Here is a 22,617-nt window from a genome sequence, read left to right as displayed (position 1 = left end):
TATAATAAATAATATATTGATTTTTTATGCCATTATTCAATTAGATTAATTTCTGTAACGCCCAAAATCACAACAGCAGTTGCCTCGGGGGACGACTGATGATTATGAAGAAGCTGTAGTAGAGCGACCTTTGAGTTTACACGACGATGGAACAAGTGAACTTTAAAGCTGCATTACCCGATTTTCAAACTGTGAAAGGAGGAATATGTTTGTATTTAATTCTATTATTTGACTCATTTTACAAGACCAACATCGGGCGCCATACTTTCAATTAAAAAAGTGACTTAAAATCATTTTGCTTTTCAACTTTCCACCAGATCCAACTCCGGTTTAGAACAGGACGATTCCAGGTTTAAGCAGTAAAAAGTACTTCTACAAGCAGTAAAAAGTACTTCTGAAACAAGGACTAACACAAAGGAGAACAAAATTGTGGATGAATCCGACTCAAAATGAAGTAAACACCGAAACTGCAAACAAATCTGTGCAGGGTTTGTTAGCATCGAGCTAAATCAAACAGATACAGTTCGTTGCAGGGCGGCAGGATTAATCACAAATGAATAGACATTTTAAAGATTTCAATCAGCAAATTGCAAAGGCCAATGTCTTTGAAGTACCATCATTCCCTCCACAAACCACAAAACATCCCGATTCTTTGATGAGCTTGTCAGTTCGAGCTTTGTTACTAAGAAAATTGATCTTCTGACACAAAACCACAAGAACAAAACTTTGAAAATGGCACACGCAGTTTTTCAATTTGACCATTTTAATCAACATTAGAAAATCTGTAAGACTTAAAACATTTGGTCGTGAGATGGCTTCGTGTTAAGTTTGATGCAAGTACAGGCAAGTGTAAACCGTTACAAACAATACGGACAGTACGCTCGAGCTCAACGTCGATGATTCCTCCAGAAACGTTTCAAAAAGGCAGATTTGAAAGGCACCGTATTGTCGACTGTACAGCAAAACGTAAGATATGCAAAAGACATGAAGAGAAGAGATCGGAAGTTCACAATGGCGTGGTGCATTTGGTCACGCACCGTTCCGCTTCGTCATTCGCCCGCTCGATGTATTTGACACAAGTGCTTTCATCTCGGTTGACCTCGGAAGCACAAGGAAGAACGCTCGCTCCATTAAGATCTGCGGTTCACGAGCTTTTTAAGTCTAGAGTTCATGCTAAGCGCCGTCTCTCACGCCAAACAAGCCCAGACTTTGGTAGTAAGCTGGGTTGCCAATTGTTAGCCCACTACCGTATTTTTCAGACTATAAAGCACCTTTTTACATAGTTTAGCCTGACTAATATGCGATTTTATTTGTTATTTTCACTCTGACAACCACAAGAGGGCGCTCTAGGCTCCAAGCGACGCAGAAGAATCTGCACTTCCTCTACCTCTGGAGTTTGTGGAGTTGTTTAGAAGTGACACAGAGGAAGAAGAATTCTGTGGATTTAGTGATTTGGGGTAAAACTGATGCTTTGGTAAACTTGTTAGCATGTTCTTTATGCTATAGTTATCTGAATTGCATTTCAAGATGAAATGTCTGTTCTTGGTCTTGGATCAAATCAAATCAATTTTCCCCAAAAATGCGACTTATACTCCAGTGCGACTTATATATGTTTTTTTTCTTCTGTTATGCATTTTTCTGCTGGTGCGACTTAGTGTGGAAAATACAGAATATTATCTTGTTTTCACATACAAAAAAAGGGACTTCAACTGATTTCGATTCATTCTCGTAACAATAAACACTCTTTAAATCGTGCGCTGTGTGGTAAAAGTAGCTAAATAAGACATAAATTCAATCAACAATCCCACTTGTCTCTTGAGTCTATGTCTCGGCGCATTATCAAAGGTAACGTTCTGTTTAATATGAAAACTGCATGACTCCTGTAAATTGTACTTTTGGTTCAAACGCTGTTCCATTTCACCTTTTTGACTATGGTTTGGATATATCCTCGGCCTAAAAGGTTGTGTTCACGTCACTCAACACTCACCAAAGGTTAGGGGTCAATAAGAAGCAAGAAGATGGTTTTGACGCAGAAATGGCCAAACTGACCTAACGTTTAATGAATGCAGATTTGGCGCTCATTCAAAAGTTGTGCCTTTCTTCTTTCACAAAATGAGGTTGTTCCGTCGCTCTTTTGTTAGACTTTCATTGTTTTGGCTGATTTTCTTCCTGCTCTCTGGAAGATGGCGGGTTTTGCCAATTACATTCAATTTATGACGATTCACTGCTTTTGAACAAAATAAGACGCCAAAACAAACGTTAAACCTCATTTTTGTTCATTTTGTGGTGCTTTTAACCCCTTTGTGAGAAAAGTATTAGAAGACGTGCCATGTTTTTGTGAGGTCAGAGGTCAAAACATCAGCATTCACGCACAGTTTATCTTCTGCATGGTTAAAAGTGCTCAAAAAAAATGAGGTTTAAACTGTTGAAAATGTCACGTGAACCCAACCTATAGGATATACAGCTCGCTCAAATTGGGCAAGATTTTTTTAGTTTTTTCGCACGAGGTAATGGATTTTCAGCTAATCAAAATGCTTCAAAACACTAAAGGATACACAGAGACCCTGTAGTGAAAGCCACGTTCGTAGCCTGTGGTCGCGGAGCTAATGATAATTGAGGGCGGCGATAATGACTTGTTTTCTGCAAAGGCCACTAGAGGACATGGACACAAAAATAGAGATAATGTCAGCATTCTTCACAAAGTCCATTCGTCCTGTTCTTAAAAATAAAACAGAGATAATATGAGCGGTTTACTCCCGTGAAAAAGAACAATTATACAAGTGAATTTATGCGCCGAAAACATGCAAAAGTGAATGTTTTTTTGTGTAAACGCTGTGACTAAATTTGGCTGTTCACCTCAATATGAGACTAAAAACACAGAATAATGAGATGTTTTTCAGTTGATAAAGTGGCCCTGCCCTCTAGTGGTCGCTCCAGTGCCAACGCGTGACTCCAAACCAGTGTATTTATAATGATAAACAGTGTGGAAAAGGCGTGGCTGTGTCATGGCGAACAATTACAAAGATAAGACAACAAAAATAAAACAAAAGAGGCAAATCATAACTGGATTTACGTGCTTGCTGCAAGTTAAGGCTCAGAAATAGTTTGGGGGGTGGGACATTTTTCAGTCACGCTATTGCTTCAGCGTCCCGGCGAAACTCCTTTACGAGAGTGCGTTCTGACACAAGATGGCCGCCTTCATTTTAAAGAATTAAAAGCTGATCGAGTAAGGCCCAGAAATGTTCTTCGTCGAGAAAGATGACGAGAAGTTCATCGATATCCGTGGCACCTTGTCCATTTATGCAACACAAAAAAACAAAAAAAGGCTCATGATGTGAAGTTCAGGCCGATGATGACAAACAAAAGTGCGGTGAAAAGCTCCACAGTGGCTCCACAGTGGCTCCACAGTGGCTCCACGGTGGCTCCACGGTGGCTCCACAGTGGCTCCACAGTGGCTCCACAGTGGCTCCACGGCGGCTCCACGGCGGGCTCCACGGCGGGCTCCACGGCGGGCTCCACGGCGGGCTCCACGGCGGGCTCCACGGCGGGCGTTTGCGCCATCGTCAAGGGTGGTGATGGGACCGTCCCGAGCCCCGGATCTCGATGATGCGCTGGCGTAGATGGCTCATGAATTCGAACATGGTGGCGGCCAAACTCTGGTGGATGAGGTAGCGCGGGAGTCGGCCCTGGGGGGATGCGAGAGAGAAAAGTTAGGCGAAAGACGTCTACGGGGCATTATACCTCGTCAGATCTACGACCGATAACGCCAGAGAAGATCTAGTCCACCACAAAGCGACAATGAACGACGCGTAGTACTTTTCACCCATTTAAAAGGTTAAATGAAAAATGTCTTCTAACTCCGAAAGAGTCTCGGAAAGAAAGCGGTGGATGTCTCTCCGTCTCACCTTGAGGTCTGTGTTGAGGACCCAAATGAAGGTGCAGACGGACGGGTTGCTGCTGGACTTGAGGACCACAAACCCCCCGGGGCCGTTTTCGCCTCTGAGGGAAATGGAACGCACAGAATGAAACGTCAATTACAAAAACATGAGAAAAAGGGTGACAAAAATCGCGGCGGGGTGAAGCCGGACTCTGACCTGACGAAGCGGCCGCTCGGGGGTTTGGCGCCGTGCTCCGTTGCCATGCCGGCGGACAGGTAACAGTCCTTTCTACGCTCGATCCGGCGAACGTTTATGAAGTCCCTGAAGGAGGAGACGCGAAACGGTGTGTATTTAAATTAGCAATTGAAAAGCATTCGTAAAACATTAGCGATCGAAATATGTTCTTTTCTAGGGTTAGGCTCATAATCAACTGGTTCACAATTAGAAACAATAACTAAAGCCGTGTACCTCGCAGAGACCACGCCCCCTGCTGCTCCAGCCGAGACGTCCCACGATACCAGAGTGTTGTCATCCACTCTTTGCAATATCTGTCGTCAAGAACAAGCGTTTACATTTTAACAAACGTAATAAACGTGTATAAAAGGCGTTTGGATGAAGAGGTACCTGACAAGCTGAGACGGTTTTATTCCAGTGCACCATCTTTTCTGGTTGTAGAATCACCTCTTGGTACACGAGCTCGGCCGTGCACTGCATAAACGCCTAGGAACAGAACAAACATGAACACAAACGTATAATAAAGACTCTTCTGATCTCACTTTGCCGACGAGTTGAATTCTCACGATTTGTGCGAGTTTAGAATTTTAGAGAATCCATCGTTTTAGGCTCTCGCCGTTGGGGGTCGATTGCGATTGGCCCCGGACCGCCAGAGGTTCAGACCAATCACGGGCAGCGTCGCGGTTCAAGGCCGGAAACCAGTCGAAATGAACCACAACCAACCGAAATAAACATGAGCGCAGACGGATGTGATTCAGCCCGTTTTAGCTGAAATATGGAAATGCTTCAATGTTTTTTTTTGGTGATTACCGTATTTTCCGGACTATAAGTCGTACCCTTTTTCATAGTTTTGGCCGGGGTGCGACTGATACTTATATTATATACTTATATACTCCGGAACAACTTATAGATGATATTATTTGTTATTTTCACACTTGCAACCGCATTTCATACTCCAGTGCAACTTATATATGTTTTTTTCTTCTCTATTATGCATTTTTTGGCTGGTGCGACTTATAGTCCAGAAAATACAGTAGTCTGTTTGGTGGGGAAATACATGTGTGTGATACGATTTTAAATACAGGAAGCGGAGTTCAAACTGGTGAGGGGAAATGTGCGCAACCAACATACTTTTCTGCCAATAAAAGATAATACAATTGTGTGAATAGCTCTGGTCCTTGTTTACAGTGCGTTTTCTCGATAATAGTTATGGATTTACCTAAACAGGAAGCAAAATGACAACGGTTTGAACCCTGGATGGCTACACTGTAGTTTTAATGACACACGACTTTACAGGATTGTGTGGTGGAAATCCCCTGAATATAAACATACTGCAGCGCGCATCGCCTCCAGTGCTGAACAATAAAAGTGAAATGTGTCGAGACCTGGATACAGTTCTGTTCATGCAGTTTAGTGAACAGTATTTTAAACTGACTTTAAATTAAACCAACAGCAATCTCAAATAAATAAATGATGTCTAGGGCTGCAAAGATTATTCGAGTTAATCGAATAATTCGATTACAAAAATGCTTCGATTATTATTTTATTGCCTCGATGCTTTGTTTAACTTACATATTTTATTAAAAACACATGAATTTGTGGCGCGCTGAGCGCACGGAACGACTTGTGGCGCTTGTGTTTCCCGCGGAGCTTCTTCCTGAAGCAACTGAAGCACAACAGAGAGAGCGGCGTATTTTAAACTCGCGAGTGCGACCCATGGATCAATTATAGATGCGACCGGGAAGAGTTTTGTTGTGTAAAAGAGCACGGTGCCGCGAGCTGCTGCGAGCAACCACCACAACGAGTCTCCACGTCCCCCGCTCCACACTCGCGCTCCCAACTCTGCTTCCCAGTACGTTTCAAACATGCCACACGCTCGTCTGCGGCGCCTTGAAACGGTCAATACATCCATGGAAACAGCAGGAGGAGCACGACCGTGTTATAATAATCTCATGTGAAACAGAAAGTCCGCGATGACACGGAGCCAACGCCGTAAAGTGACAAAATACTAAATGTAGAGCCACCGCTCCAAACACCAGCGTCACTGTCCCACACAAAAACAAATGTCTTATTTTTAGTTGTGTGACAGAAACGCAAATGAATTCATACCGTCACTGTTAACAGTCAACAACAAGTTAATTAACCCTTTATATATATTCTTTATATATTCTTTATATATTCTTTATATATTCTTTATATACAAACAGAACACTTGTACTGGTGAAGTGAAATGTTGCCGTTTTGGGGACAAACTTATGTGAAATTAAGAATAAAATCAGTTTTTTTTAGGCTGAAACTCAATTTGTTTATTACAATGAACTATAACGTTTATTTAAAAAACAATTTAACATGCTTTTAGATGGTTTACGGAATGTACAAAGAAAAATTCACTGATTACTCGATTAATCGAAGAAAAAAACGATAGATTAATCAATTACTAAAAGAAATGATAGCTGCAGCACTACTGATGTCAATTCAAAAGTTTACAAATGACACTTCAGACATGCAAAATCAGCTTTTAGGAGCTTTGAACAATGTTATAAATGTTTTATTTGTTTTATAATTGTTTGTCATTTTCAGACTTAAAGTTGTATTCAGAGCGAATCATGCTTGTTGGAATAATCTCAGAATAGGGTTAGGTCAATATTGTGATTTAAAATGTCCAAAATATAGTAAAACTGCATAGCAGACAAAATATACAAAATATATGCCTTTTTGTTTTCGTCCAACAGATAATGGACAATATTACCAATAATGTGCGTAGGAGCAGTAAATGTTTTATGGAAAGCCTGTCCAAAGCAAGTTAGATTTGATGTTTTAGTGATACATTTTATAAAGGCAAGAAATTACATCAATGTTTTGTTACGCTCAAGGACAAACACCCATTTATTTATTCTACTTGCTAAAAGTATGCTCAAATATTAAGAGGAAGAACACAAGATTTGAAGGAAGTAAATCCAGAACAACACAAATCCATTTCCTTTTGTTGTTTTGTGCCTATTCAAGCTTAAGCTTAAGGTTGTTACGAATAAAATGTAACTATTTGTACTAAAGAGTTGAAAAAAGTGACATTGAGGACCCACTGTACCTTCAGAATAAAAGTCTTTCCATGGTAGGGAATCTCCAGAGTGTAGACGGAGTCGCCCATCTCCTGGACACACAATCATACCATTCTTCAACAAAATGTACTGCAAGTCGACTTTTTTTTAACATATTTTAGTAGATATATACGAAGGCTGTAGTCGACAAAAAACATGCGTGCAAAGGGTGTCGTGCGGAGCTGTAAGTATCTCTATCATCTGACAGAATATGTGCCCCAAACTGCACGTACAAGCGCTCACAGGAGATCACACAAGTATAGTATCAAAAAGTATTAAAAAGTGCATCCGTCATCAACCGATCATCTACACGACTAAAAACCCACAACTCTGCACTATTCAAAATGTTGCTCATCTCCAAAACAACACGTGTGATTTTATCCATTTAAAAACTCGTTAGACTCACGTTGTTCTTTTCAAATTTCCAGTTTTCCTCCTGAGACAGAATCTGCTCCACCACGGACATGGCCTCTCGCCCTTGACGCACAAACTCCTTCTCCTGCACAAACAAGTCCAGAGGATTATAGAGGGTTTTAGAGGGTTTTAGAGGATAGTAGATAGTTATAGCCGGTTTTAGAGGATTGTAGAAGGTTTTAGAGGATTTAAGGTTTTAGAGGATTTAAGAGGGTTTTAGCGGATTTTAGAGGGCTAAAGAGGATTGTAGAGGGTTGTAGAGGATTTAAGAGGGTTTTAGAGTATTTTAGCGGATTTTAGAAGGTTTTAGTGGATTTGAGTATTTTAGCGGATTTTAGAGGGTTTTAGAGTATTTTAGCGGATTTTCAAGGGTTTTAGAGGATTTTCAAGGGCTATAGAGGATTTTAGAAGATTTTAGAGGGTTTTGGTGGACTTTAGAAGGTTTAAGTAGATTTTAGAGGGTTTTAGAGGATTTTTCTATGACATTATAACTACAGTGGTGTCTTTACCGGAGCTGTGACGGCACGACGCCCCAGCCCTTCCTCGTCCAGGTCCTCCTCTGAGCCTGAAGACAAAAAACACATTATTATAAAGTGTTACTAAACAGATGGTTAAAGGAGGGCAATATTGACAAAAATGAAGTCAATGCCTGTAAATGTGAATCAATAACACACAAAACGAGAAAAGCCATGAAATGAACCACAAACGGGCAGAAGAGTCGAGCTACATTGTTGTTTAAGCCAATAGAGTAAAGATACCAATATAACCTCAAAAATAATAATCTTGAGAATCATTAGGAAGCAGAGATCATTAGGTTCAGTTCAATTCATGCAACAGAAAAGTCATAGTACTGGATCTGTAAAAAAAAAATTCATCCACTCTTCAATTCTGAAACTTTGAATAAATGATTTGGAGAGATTTACAGGATTTCTGTTCAATTGCGATTGTGTTTTGACTTTTTCTGCGATCTAATAGTGATGTTTCTTCTCACAATAATCAGACTGAAACGAAAGATTTTGACACTGTGACATCGTTAGCATAAAAATGCAAATAATCAATCATTCTTGATTTAGTGTAACTGTAAACAGCATTCACATGATAAAGTGCCTGGTGCATGAAAGTGGATCGATATCGACTGAAACGAACTGCGTCTGGATATTTTTGGGAGTCTCTTGAGAACTATATTATTCAGACAATAGTACTACTTACAATTTGAAATGCCTCAAAAATGCCACAAAAAAACAACACTTTCACTACAGATTACAACATTAGAGTTAAACATTTCCTTTTGAGCCGATGTTTGAGGTTTTTACGTTTCACCAGCTCTTAAGACAGGATTTGTGTTATATATATGACTAATATTTTCGATACTTTGCCCGGTTCTGACGGTTCACGTGTCACGATCGGGTGCGATGGCCCAGACGTGGAGGATAAAGCGAGGACGCGAACGTCATCACTAACAACGACCGCTGCCAGAAAAGTCGCACCGCGTTTAATCACCGCTCGTGCTCGACCGTACCTGCCAGCGACTCGGGCGGGGAGTAGAACTGGCCCTCGGAAACGGCCCTGGGGTAGATCATGGGGGCCCGCTCGCACGCCGCGTTCACCGCCGCCAAGTACGCTGGAGGATCAAAGTGCAGAAGTGTGAAGGTGAACGGGGAGAAACGCTTTGTCTGCGCGTGATCCGTTGCTCCGTGGTTAAAAGCCGTCGGTAAAAATGTTCACCTCGTTCATCGTCGGCCTCCTGAGAGAGCACCTTGAAGTCCAGAAACCAGGTCTCTAACCAGGCCAGCACAAAGGAGGTGATGAGCAGCACGTAGCCGAACGCGTTGTTGTCGGATGTGACCTGGAAGGACACGCAGACACCATTCAAACTCAGAGGACAAACATGATGCATTATCTGTGTCGTTATTGGCCTGGACCGCCGTCGCGCTAATGCGGCTGTGATGAGCGGGATTTGACGGCAGAAGTGCTCAGAAGAAGTTTTTTGTTTTTTTAACTCGCATAGGTTCAAGTACTGGGAATATTAGAATGGAGTGTTTTCTGGGGCTCGGAGGGAGAGGACCTTCTAAACGGCATTGATCAAACTGCACTGTGAAGCCTGCACGTACAACAAGCTTCAACTGCACGTACAAGCTCCAACTGCACGTACAACGAGCTTCAACTGCACGTACAACAAGCTCCAACTGCACGTACAACAAGCTCCAACTGCACGTACGAGATTCAACTGCACGTACAACGAGCTTCAACTGCACGTACAACAAGCTCCAACTGCACGTACAACAAGCTCCAACTGCACGTACAACGAGCTTCAACTGCACGTACAACAAGCTCCAACTGCACGTACAACAAGCTTCAACTGCACGTACAAGCTCCAACTGCACGTACAACGAGCTTCAACTGCACGTACAACAAGCTCCAACTGCACGTACAACAAGCTCCAACTGCACGTACGAGATTCAACTGCACGTACAACAAGCTCCAACTGCAGGTACAACAAGCTCCAACTGCAGGTACAACAAGCTCCAACTGCAGGTACAACAAGCTCCAACTGCACGTACGAGATTCAACTGCACGTACAACAAGCTCCAACTTCACGTACTACAAGCTCCAACTGCACGTACTACAAGCTCCAACTGCACGTACTACAAGCTCCAACTGCACGTACAACAAGCTCCAACTGCACGTACAAGCAGCTCCAACTACACGTACAAGCTCCAACTGCACGTACAAGTTCCAACTACACGTACAAGCTCCAACTGCGCGTATAAGCTCCAACTGCGCGTACAACAAGCTCCAACTGCACGTACTACAAGCTCCAACTGCACGTACAAGCTCCAACTGCACGTACAAGCTCCAACTGCACTAACAAGCTCCAACTGCACGTACAAGCTCCAACTGCACGTACAAGCTCCAACTGCACGTACAAGCTCCAACTGCACGTACAACAAGCTCCAACTGCACGTACAACAAGCTCCAACTGCAAGTACAACTAGCTCCTACTGCACGTACAACGAGCTCCTACTGCACGTACAACAAGCTCCAACTGCACGTACAACAAGCTCCAACTGCACGTACAACAAGCTCCAACTACAAGTACAAGCTCCAACTGCACGTACAAGCTCCAACTGCACGTACAAGCTCCAACTGCACGTACAAGCTCCAACTGCACGTACTACAAGCTCCAACTGCACGTACTACAAGCTCCAACTGCACGTAAAAGCCCCAACTGCACGTACAAACCCCAACTGCACGTACAAGTTCCAACTGCACGTACAACAAGCTCCAACTGCACGTACAACAAGCTCCAACTACAAGTACAAGCTCCAACTGCACGTACAAGCTCCAACTGCACGTACTACAAGCTCCAACTGCACGTACTACAAGCTCCAACTGCACGTACAAGCCCCAACTGCACGTACAAGCCCCAACTGCACGTACAAGTTCCAACTGCACGTATATGTTCCAACTGCACGTACAAGCCCCAACTGCACGTACAAGCCCCAACTGCACGTACAAGTTCCAACTGCACGTATATGTTCCAACTGCACGTACAAGCTCCAACTGCACGTACAAGCTCCAACTGCACGTACAACAAGCTCCAACTGCACGTACAAGCTCCAACTGCACGTACAACAAGCTCCAACTGCACGTACAACAAGCTCCAACTGCACGTACAAGCTCCAACTGCACGTACAAGCTCCAACTGCACGTACAAGCTCCAACTGCACGTACAACAAGCTCCAACTGCACGTACAACAAGCTCCAACTGCAAGTACAACTAGCTCCTACTGCACGTACAACAAGCACCAACTGCACGTACAACAAGCTCCAACTGCACGTACAACAAGCTCCAACTGCACGTACAACAAGCTCCAACTGCACGTACAACAAGCTCCAACTACAAGTACAACAAGCTCCAACTACAAGTACAACAAGCTCCAACTACAAGTACAAGCTCCAACTGCACGTACAAGCTCCAACTGCACGTACAAGCTCCAACTGCACGTACAAGCTCCAACTGCACGTACAACAAGCTCCAACTGCACGTACAACAAGCTCCAACTGCACGTAAAACAAGCTCCAACTGCACGTAAAACAAGCTCCAACTGCACGTACAACTAGCTCCAACTGCACGTATAAGCTCCAACTGCACGTACAACAAGCTCCAACTGCAAGTACAACAAGCTCCTACTGCACGTACAACTAGATCCAACTGCACGTACAACTAGATCCAACTGCACGTACAACAAGCTCCAACTGCACGTACAACAAGCTCCAACTGCACGTACAACAAGCTCCAACTACAAGTACAAGCTCCAACTGCACGTACAAGCCCCAACTGCACGTACAAGCCCAACTGCACGTACAAGTTCCAACTGCACGTATATGTTCCAACTGCACGTACAAGCTCCAACTGCACGTACAAGCTCCAACTGCACGTACAACAAGCTCCAACTGCACGTACAACAAGCTCCAACTGCACGTACAACAAGCTCCAACTGCACGTACAAGCTCCAACTGCACGTACAAGCTCCAACTGCACGTACAACAAGCTCCAACTGCACGTACAACAAGCTCCAACTGCACGTACAACAAGCTCCAACTGCAAGTACAAGCTCCAACTGCACGTACAACAAGCTCCAACTGCACGTACAACAAGCTCCAACTGCATGTACAACAAGCTCCAACTGCACGTACAACAAGCTCCAACTGCACGTACATCAAGCTCCAACTGCACGTACAACAAGCTCCAACTGCACGTACAACAAGCTCCAACTGCAAGTACAAGCTCCAACTGCACGTACAACAAGCTCCAACTGCACGTACAACAAGCTCCAACTGCACGTACAACTAGCTCCAACTGCACGTACAACAAGCTCTTTTAACGAGAATTAAACAAATATAGCTGGACTTACCCGTTTAATTTGGTTTAGAGACAATTATCAAATCAGAGTTATTCGGACATTAAGTCATTAATTACTAATTAGGAATTGTCACTGCAGCATTACCAATTACTGCTGCAAGAAATGTCTCTTGTGGCTTAAAATAATTGGTCCACGTCTGAAAACATGTTTAAACAATATATAAAGCAGCTCATTATTTACATGAATGTTTAAGTGGCCTATAAAAAAGAGGGAAATGTATCCTGTTCCAACTTTTCTTATTCTTTTAATATTACTAAACTTGTATAGTTACTAAACTTGTACAAAAGACTCTCTGGCATGCATTTGTAGCTTGTGGAGTGTCCAATGGAGGGCGCTCCAGCTGTGTTGTTGTGGCGGTTGGCATCCAAGTGTTGCATTACCGCCAGACTTTATTCCTCAGACTTAGTCGTATTCGTTGTTGTTGTTGTTGTTGTTGTTTTATGGCGGTTGGCATCCAATTGTTGCATTACCGCCAGACTTTATTCCTCAGACTTTTCGTAGTCCTCAGACTCTGTCTTAGTCCTTAAAAGTACTCCTTCCATTGCTTTGGTGTTACAAAACCCATGAGGTCATGAGATGTCTTTGTTGTTGTATCCTTTAGAAGTCTTTCTTCCCCTCAGACCTTGTCGTAGAATAGTTGTCGTTGTTGTTGTTGTTGTTGTTTTGTGGCGGTTGGCATCCAAGTGTTGCATTACCGCCAGACTTTATTCCTCAGACTTTGTCGTAGTCCTCAGACTCTGTCGTAGTCCGTAAAAGTACTCCTTCCATTGCTTTGTTGTTTCAGAGTCCGAGCGGCTTTATTCCAGGGCTGACTCTTCTTCATCTTCCTCTCCTTCTTTGACGTTCGGTGCTTCCACCGTACAGCTTTATTCTTTAGGCTTCATTCTTTAGGCTTTGATATTTCCACTGATGTCGCTGCTTGGTAGCCGTGCATCTACGAGACTGGACGAGGACAGGAGACCACCCCCACCCCCATCTCGTCACTATGATCACTCTGACTCCCCAAAAGCAGACCCCCATCACTTTGACTCACACTCAGCGCCTTTAGCCTGTTTTCTATATCTGCCCAATCAAGCTCTTTTGTTCCAAGGAATCTCCCTGCAGCTTTAGCAATGATCCTGATCCTTTCAGTTTTGCTTTGAGCCTGAGCAGCACAGTTTATAACATCCACCATAAAGAGTACAAAATCCTCTCTATCCACAACCAGGGTATTCTCATTCATTCTGGAACCTCCACACTTGGGACCTCCACACTTCTTGGGAGCCACGCTGGCTTCACTCACTTCGCTCTGGCTGGGAGCAGCGCTGGCTCCTCTCTCTGTATTTACTCTAACCTCATTACTTGAAACCGTCTTGACTGCATCCGCATAGGAAATACCTTGAGAGACCTTAATATTCTGCACCTCAGTAGCTCTTTTGCTAAACTTGCATCCCCCGTAGGCAGAGCTATGTTCTTCCCCACAGTTACAGCACTTCAGTTTTGCTCCCACGTCACACTTCCCATACTCGTGATCTCCTGCACATTTACCACATCTTTGCCTCCCTCTACAGACCGCTGCAATATGCCCAAAGCGCTGGCACTTAAAGCAACGCAGGGGCGGTGGAACATATGGCCTAACGCCATGGCACATGAACCCAATGAACACCTTACTAGGCAGGCACCTCCCTTCAAGTGTTACCATTACCGACAAGCTGTCACATCTTACCCCAAACCGGGTCACCTTCAACCGCCTAGCGTCCACCACCTTAGGTCCAGTCAAATTCTCCTTTACTTCATCCACAGACGTCGCCGTAGGGACGCCTACGATAACTCCTCTGATCGTGTTTCTTTCAGCATCAGACACAAGAATGTCCTTTCCACCCAGACGTTTAGTTCCAATCGCCTTCCGTTGCTGAGTCGCGTCCTTGCACACGACCTTGCACACAGCTCCAGCTGTGGTCAGGCCATAAGACGCAGCTTGCATTCTATTCTACCTCATGTGCTTTGAACTCTTCTTCATCTTCTTCTTCGGCTTTTCATGGCGATTGGTATCCAAGGGTTACATTACCGCCAGACTGCTCTTTCGCGCTCTCTTCTTCCGTGTATTCTTTGAGGGGCGGGGGGAGTCTAAAGAATAAAGTCTAAGAAGTAAAACTACAGTAGATGGCGGTAATGTAACACTTGGATAACAACCGCCACAAAAAAACAAAGAAGAGTTTTATGGCGTTACATTACCGCCACCCACTAGCTCTACGTCTTAGACCTCAGACTTTATTCTTCTTTTGTTGTTATTGTTGTAGTTGCTTTCCTCTTCTTCTTTGGGGTTCTTCTTCTTCTTTGGTGTTTTATGGAGGTTGGCCAGACTTCATTCTGTAGTTGTACATCTTAGACTTTAGACTTTATTCTTCTTTGTGGTTCCACGGTGGCTGACGGGATGTCTCTTCTCTGATGCAGCGCGTTTTCTATTTCTCCCCTCTCAGGACCTTTTGCTCCAAGGCATCTTCCTGCAGCTTTAGTGATGATCTTAGTCTTTTCAGACCCTTTTTGCGTTTGAGTTCAGTCAATCACATCTTACATTGTATTATTACCAAACTGTAGAGAAATCCAATTTGAGTGATTGTGAGATTATAGTACGTGATTTGGAATGTAATATCAAACTTTCTGAATGATGCCGCAATTTTGATTACATAAACAACCAGTTAAAAACACACTTTTACTTGTTTTTGTTTTTTTATTATTCCTTGACCTGAATAACCCTATTATTTGATAAACAGCATCATCTCCAGTCAACAGTGTAACACAAGGTCAGACACGAAGCCGGGCAGAGTCAAAACGAGGAACTGAAATCTGTTATGTAAAGTCCAAAAAGACTGAAATAAGAAGTCAAACTCACATGAGAGATTCTGACCACTTTGGCCACGAGGAAGGCGCTGGTCACGAGAGTGGTCACCTGAAAGGCCAGAAAAGATAGTCACTTTGGGCTGAGCGGGTGGCGTTTCTGCGTGTGTGGCGTTTCTGCGTGTGTGGCGTTTCTGCGTGTGTGGCGTTTCTGCGTGTGTGGCGTTTCTGCGTGTGTGGCGTTTCTGCGTGTGTGGCGTTTCTTAGCGCGTGGCGTTTCTTGTTTCTTAGCGCGTGGCGTTTCTTAGCGCGTGGCGTTTCTTGTTTCTTAGCGCGTGGCGTTTCTTGTTTCTTAGCGCGTGGCGTTTCTTAGCGCGTGGCGTTTCTTAGCGCGTGGCGTTTCTTAGCGCGTGGCGTTTCTTAGCGCGTGGCGTTAGCGCGTGGCGTGGCATTCGTTTGCGCGTGAAGTCTGCGTGGCGTTTGTGCGTGGCGGTTGTGCGTGGCGGTTGTGCGTGGCGGTTGTGCGTGGCGGTTGTGCGTGGCGGTTGTGCGTGGCGGTTGTACGTGGCGGTTGTGCGTGGCGGTTGTGCGTGGCGGTTGTGCGTGGCGGTTGTGCGTGGCGGTTGTGCGTGGCGGTGGTGCGTGGCGGTGGTGCGTGGCGGTGGTGCGTGGCGGTGGTGCGTGGCGGTGGTGCGTGGCGGTGGTGCGTGGCGTTTGCGCGTGGCGGTTGCGCGTGGCGGTTGCGCGTGGCGGTGGTGCGTGGCGGTGGTGCGTGGCGGTGGTGCGTGGCGGTGGTGCGTGGCGGTGGTGCGTGGCGTTTGCGCGTGGCGTTTGCGCGTGGCGTTTGCGCGTGGCGTTTGCGCGTGGCGTTTGCGCGTGGCGTTTGCGCGTGGCGTTTGCGCGTGGCGTTTGCGCGTGGCGTTTGCGCGTGGCGTTTGCGCGTGGCGTTTGCGCGTGGCGTTTGCGCGTGGCGTTTGCGCGTGGCGTTTGCGCGTGGCGTTTGCGCGTGGCGTTTGCGCGTGGCGTTTGCGCGTGGCGTTGCGGCGTTTGCGCGTGGCATTTGTGCGTGTGAAGTCTGCGTGACAGTTGCGTGGCATTAGTGGCGCGTGGCGTTTGCGCGTGGCGTTTGCGCGTGGCGTTTGCGCGGGGCGTTTGCGCGGGGCGTTTGCGCGGGGCGTTTGCGCGGGGCGTTTGCGCGGGGCGTTTGCGCTTGTACGTGGCGTTTGCGTGCCGTCTCACCGCGATCATCCACCAGTGCCGTAGCTTGAAGGCGGCGTAACCCAATTGCAGACAAAGGAAGCGAAACAGGGCGAGGATCTGAGACGAGGAAGAAGAACAAAAACGACAAAGTGTGTTCAAATGCGCGTCACGTGTCGAGTGTGAAGACAGAGTTTTGGAGGAAGACAAGTTTTTAAAAGAAAACACTACCGTAATACTCAAACTAAAGGTGCCATTTAAGATAAGATAAGCCTTTATTGGTCCCACAATGGGGAAATTCCAGTGTTTCAACAAAAAATAGGTACAGAAGTAAATAATAAAGAGATAACTTATAAAAAACTTTAAAAAACACTCTTTAAAGAATCAGAATAAAGTTTATTGCCATTTGTCAATGAACAGGATTCACAAACATCAAACACTGAACAATGAATACAAAAACAATGGACAATAAATAACTACCGGGTAATAAAAATAGGTAAGTAGTGTTAAAAATAGACATGATATGTACATAAAATAAAGTATGTAGTGCAATAAAAAGTGAACAGTGAGTGCAAAGTGCTTAGGCAGTGTTCATGAGTACAACAGCAGAGGGAAAGAAACTGTTCTTGTAACGGGAGGTTCTGGTCCGGATGGACCGTAGCCTCCTGCCTGAGGGGAGTGGCCTCCTGCCTGAGGGGAATGGCCTCCCTCCTGAGGGGAGTGGTTCGAATAGTCCGTGTCCAGGGTGAGAAGGGTCGGCTGTGATCCGACCTGCACGTCCCAGAGCCCTGGAAACGTACAGGTCCTGCAGAGATGGAAGTCTGCAGCTGATCACCTTCTCAGCAGAGCACACAATGCGCTGTAGTCTCCGTTTGTCCCTGGCTGTGGCTCCAGCGTACCACACAGTGATGGAGGAGGTGAGGTGACTCAATGATGGCCGTGTAGAACTGCACCATCAGCTTCGCTGTCGGATTGGCTTTCATCAGCTGCCGCAGGAAGTACATCCTCTGCTGGGCCTTCTTGATGAGGGAGCTGATGGTGAGCCCCACTTGAGGTCCCGGGTGATGGTGGTGCCGAGAAAGTGGAGGTAGTCCACAGTGGTGATGGGGGAGTCTGAGATGGTGAGGGGGGGCTGTGACTTTCCTGAAGTCCACGATCATCTCCACCGTCTTCTGGGCGTTGAGCTCCAGGTTGTTACCGCTGCACCAGGACACCAGCCGCTCCACCTCCCTCCTGTAGACAGACTCATCCCCGTCTGAGATGAGGGTGGTGTCGTCATGGCGATGAGGGTGGTGTCGTCCACAAACTTTATTAGTTTTACGAAGGCGTGGCTGGAGGTGCAGCAGTTTGTGTACAGGGAGAAGAGCAGGGGAGAAAGTACACAGCCCTGTGGAGCTCCTGTGCTGATAGTCCGTGTGTCTGAGACATTCTTCCCCAGCCGGACGCACTGCCTCCGATCTGTCAGGGAGTCAGTGCTCCACCTGCAGGTGGAGTCAGGCACGTTGAGCTGGGAGAGCTTGTCCTGGAGCAGAGCAGGGAGGAAGTGTTGAATGCAGAGCTGAAGTCCACAAACAGGATCCTGACGTAGGTTCCCGGGGAGTCCAGGTGCTGCTGGGTGAAGTGGAGTGCCAGGTTGATAGCGTCATCCACAGACCTGTTGGTTCTGTAGGCAAACTGCAGGGGGTCCAGCAGGGGGTCCAGCAGGGAGGAGGTGAGGGACTTGAGATGGGGGAGGACACAGACATACAGTCCCTGGCTCTCACAAACTGGGGTCGGTCTGTGAGGTAGTCCAGGATCCACTCTGCCAGGTCATACTCCACACCAGCCGTCTCCAGCTTGTCCCTCAGGAGCAGCGGCTGTATGGTGTTGAAGGCGCTGGAGAGATCAAAGAACAGGATCCTCACAGAGCTGCCAGGCTTTTCCAGGTGAGAGAGAGAGAGAGCGGTGCAGCAGGGAGATGACGGCGCCCTCCACTCCGATGCCAGGCCGATATGCAAACTGCAGCGGGTCCATGGCTGAGCTCACGGTGGAGCGGAGGTGGTCCAGGACCAGCCGCTCCAGTGTCTTCATCAGGTGGGACGTGAGAGCCACTGGCCTGAAGCTGTTGAGGTCTTTCACATGTATAATAATAATTTCACTAAATTGTGTTAGTGTTTTAGGCTGTACAATAATGAAACAAGTTGAACACCACTACGCACAACTACCAGCATTTTCATGACACGCAATAAGGTGCATTTTATAATTTATGATTTATTAGTTAAACGAATAGAACGTTTTGCTTATTAGGGCTGTGACGATTAATCAGATAATAGCAACTTTAAAAATCTAAATAATAGTTGAGTTTTGACAAATATGATGGTTCTCTGTTTTGACTTTGCATCTGTTATTTTATCATTTGCACTGACTGTTAACGCTGTATTGATATGAAGAATAAGCGTTCCTCCTGTAAATATGAAGCTAAATCTGAATTTCTGGCATTAAATAAAGCTCGGGTGACTCACAGCAATGTCGAAGAAGGACGTTTCAAATCTATAATGGACGACTTCTCGGCTCAAACGTTCCCAGATGGATTCGGTGTTCGAATACTGCGGAGTCAAAACACATCAGCGATAAAACAACTGACAGATAACTGACAGGCAGCAGAAAACAACGAGACGTCTCCTTCTTTCTAAAGCAATACACAGATATAAAATGATGAAATCTGTCTCTGGCTGTGGCTCCAACGTAAATGCAAATCCAAAAATTCTTTAATTGCCTTGAATTATCATATACTTGTTTTGATCTTTTATTGCTCTTACTTATATTTATACTTATATACTTATACTCCGGAGGGACTTCTGTATGATATTATTTGTTATTTTCACACTTGCAACTGCATTTCATACATACATGTTTTTTTTCTTCTCTATTATGCATTTATTGGCTGGTGCGACTTATACTCCGGTGTGACTTATAGTCCAGTAAATACGGTAGTAACAACATTGGCTTTTATTATTATTAATATTAAATTATTATCATAGTATTATTGTTGTCATTATTATCATATTATTATTATTATTATTATTATTATTATTATATTATTATCTATTATACGCCCACTTGACTGTCATTATAAAGTTTTTGACACTGTAAAAGTATAATTTGGCAGTCATTTGTGTTTTTCCTTTTCAGACGAGGTGAAACGTGTGGGATTTTGATTGTGGGATTTGTTTACACAGAAATCACTTTAATAACCGATTAAATAGTAGAAATAAATTCAGCCTACAGTCATAGTTTAGAGAACATATGTGTGGCCTTGTGTTGCGAGTTCGAATCTTACAGTTTGCTGCATGTCCTCCCTTCACTCTCATCCCCGTTTCACGCAGAGTGGTCCTGTCTAATAAAGCCTATAGGCCAAACAAAACTAAACATTATGTGTTAGTATTTATTAATTGATATTTTCCGTATTTTTTTTAATACAAATTCTTTATTTTTGGTCAAAACTGAAATGAATTAACACATTTACGCAAAAATACTTAAAAATAAATAAATGATTGGGGGGAGTGGGCGGGGAAGGAGGTAGTGGGAGGGGTTAAGAGACCGTTGGTATTTTTGAATTGACACAATGTGGTGGTTTTTTTGTACACGAAAATGGTTACTAAAAAAATCTTTTTTTAATTTTTTTTATTAATCATTTACTACATTTTACCAGCCGTCCAAACCAAAAAAAAGTGAAGTGAAAAGGCACAAACAGTAAATAAGGAAGTGTTTTCTTCCAGGTCAGAGAGGTTATAATTTGTTGGCGTTCCAAAGTCTTTTATCTCGTTCTAAATCCTCAAAACAGTCGAATGAAACTACCGTATTTTCTGGACTATAAGTCGCACGGGAGTACAAGTCGCACCAGCCCAAAAAAGCATAATAGAGATGAAAAAAACATATATAAGTTGCACTGGAGTATGAAATGTGGGTGTGTGAAAATAACAAATAATATCACATATCGCTCCGGAGTATAAGTATATAAGTATGAATATAAGTATAAGTCGCACCCAGGCCAAAACTATGAAAAAAGGTGTGACTTATAGTCCGGAAAATACGGTACTTTTTGCGGCTCCTACGACTCACATTGAGCTCGATGATCCAGAGCATGGTGACGAAGAGGAGGTCGAAGGTCACGAAGAGGCAGAAGGTGCGCCGGACGTCAGAGATGGCCTTGCGCTCGGACGGCGGGAGGAAGATGTACGGCGACGGGATGGACATGGAGGTGGAGTAGGAGGCGTTGAGCGAGGCGATGGCCGGCAGGCTGCCCGACTCTCGGAGCTCTCCGGCGCGCATGGCGGCGCTCGCAGGTGACCGCGCTCTGGAACACGCTCTGGAACACGCCACACGCCGCCAGGACGACAAGATTATGGGGTCACAATCGACAATCGTGATTATTCAGGTAACAGTGTCATCGTAAGAACAAGACACTGTGACAAGACAATTTCAGAAGCAAAATTAAGTGTTTTTAGTTCAATCCCTCAATCAAAAAATACACTCTTTTTATCTGGTTGTTTTTCAAATCAAATCAAATCAAATCAAATCAAATCAATTTATTTTTGTAAGGCCCAAAATCACAACAACAGTTGCCTCTGAGGGCCACAGGGAGAAATGAATCAACAATGTCTGTGGTGGCGATGGAGTCAGACAATGTCTGTGGTGGCGATGAAGTCAGACAATGTCTGTGGTGGCGAGGGACATTTAACTTTATTTTGCCTTTTAGAAAGTTCAGTTTGGTAAAGCCGCTCACAAACTTGAGTAACAGTGTGAATGAGAATTGTGAGATCCTCTATATATATCTATATATTTTATGTTGTTTTTAATTAGTTTTTATTTGATTTTATATATTTTATGTTGTTTTTAATTCGTTTTTATTTGGCTTGTACGTATTTATTTAATTTCTATTTATTTTTGAACATATTTTACTTGTGCTTGTTTTGTACTCTGTGCAGCACTTTGGACACTTTGTATTGGTAAAATGTGCAATACAAATAAAGTTGGATTGGATGTCAGAAAATGAAAGAAAATGAAAGATTTCACTGTTGTTTGGTCGCAGTCTCAATAATCGTGAACAATTGCTAAATCGTGATATTTTTTCTCTATTTGACGTCCCTGCACACGCGACACACGACAGCGTTTAGAGAATAGTTTGTCCAGAATCCACAAATGTTTGCTCTGAACTGCAGCAACATATTGTAAAAAATGTCACTGTCGATAGAAATAATTGTTTGTCTGGCCAAATACTCAAAGATAATCATTAGCTGCAGCCGTATTGATCTAACCTTTCGTTGACTGGATCCATAAACGGTGTGATTTAATCCTCAGTTAACACATCAGTCACTGCAGTTTTGATTATTCTGACCGCTTTCTAATGCTGTAGTGAAGGAAACTAATCATAACTAATTTATGCAACTGCACGTAAACTCTTTTGTTTAGTGCATTTTAAAGAGCCATAATTACAGATATTTTGAAACTTAAACCAGGTCATGGCCTTCACATATTGTCACATAAGAACATTCCCGCAGAACTCTTTGCTTCCTCCATCATTTATCATCCCGTGAACTAACCTTAGGTGTGTAGCTGTCATTTATGAAGAAGCAAGAAATCAACTAAGTCATGGCTGTTGAGCAAAAGTCAGCTGAATACTTAAAGTGCATATGACTTTATTTGGTGTAGTTATAACTGTTGTACATAGAAAATATAGTTTTACACCAATCGAGCAGGCATTTGTGGAGGAAATGTTGACAGGAAAATGACAGGAAGTGACATCACACTAGGGATATTAACTCCAGTCAACGTTTATGCAGAATTTACACAAAATAAACTACTTTTTTGACTCTCTAAACAATGATTCAACAAAACAAAGTACCTCAAACAAAGCTTGACATTTCCCAATGTTTGCTGGGTAATTTCCTTGTGTGTAGTCATCAATTACAAACAGGAAGTGAAATTGATTTTTTTTTAAGCTAAATTAAAAATATATTTATCGTACTTGCATTTTATTTCAATGAGTCGTCCGACCTGTCAGAGGCACTT

At 44.1% G+C, this 22,617-nt stretch overlaps 1 protein-coding gene across 1 annotated transcript; it reads right to left on the bottom strand.

The window, feature by feature from the left end:
• Positions 1-742: 742 nt before the first annotated feature.
• On the bottom strand, positions 743-20,877 carry stard3 (StAR related lipid transfer domain containing 3). Its single transcript, XM_072442882.1, has 14 exons — positions 20,668-20,877; positions 19,068-19,151; positions 16,609-16,686; positions 15,425-15,481; positions 9,350-9,470; positions 9,144-9,245; positions 8,134-8,189; positions 7,617-7,709; positions 7,201-7,263; positions 4,503-4,598; positions 4,347-4,426; positions 4,095-4,199; positions 3,906-3,999; positions 743-3,686 (listed from the first exon to the last, which is right to left on the bottom strand). The coding sequence occupies exons 1-14, from the start codon at positions 20,875-20,877 to the stop codon at positions 3,564-3,566; spliced, it is 1,362 nt and encodes a 453-aa protein (XP_072298983.1). The 3' UTR covers positions 743-3,563.
• Between the last annotated feature and the right edge of the window lie 1,740 nt (positions 20,878-22,617).

Source organism: Eucyclogobius newberryi, unplaced genomic scaffold (genome assembly GCF_026437365.1).
Source record: "Eucyclogobius newberryi isolate DKJ021-1_F unplaced genomic scaffold, fEucNew1.0.hap1 SCAF_13, whole genome shotgun sequence".
Lineage (NCBI taxonomy): Eukaryota > Metazoa > Chordata > Actinopteri > Gobiiformes > Gobiidae > Eucyclogobius > Eucyclogobius newberryi.
Note: the sequence above shows the minus strand (reverse complement) of the source record. Positions and strands in the feature narration are given on the sequence as shown.

What these genes read in the sequence shown, in the direction of transcription:
- stard3 (XM_072442882.1), bottom strand. Translation starts at nt 20,877, where the DNA reads ATGCGCGCCGGAGAGCTCCGAGAGTCGGGCAGCCTGCCGGCCATCGCC. An exon ending in GGCACTGGTGGATGATCGCG is followed by an intron (nt 15,482 to 16,608) that starts GTGAGACGGCAC and finishes CTGGCCTTTCAG; the next exon opens with GTGACCACTCTCGTGACCAG. An exon ending in GGAGGCCGACGATGAACGAG is followed by an intron (nt 9,246 to 9,349) that starts GTGAACATTTTT and finishes TTGATCCTCCAG; the next exon opens with CGTACTTGGCGGCGGTGAAC.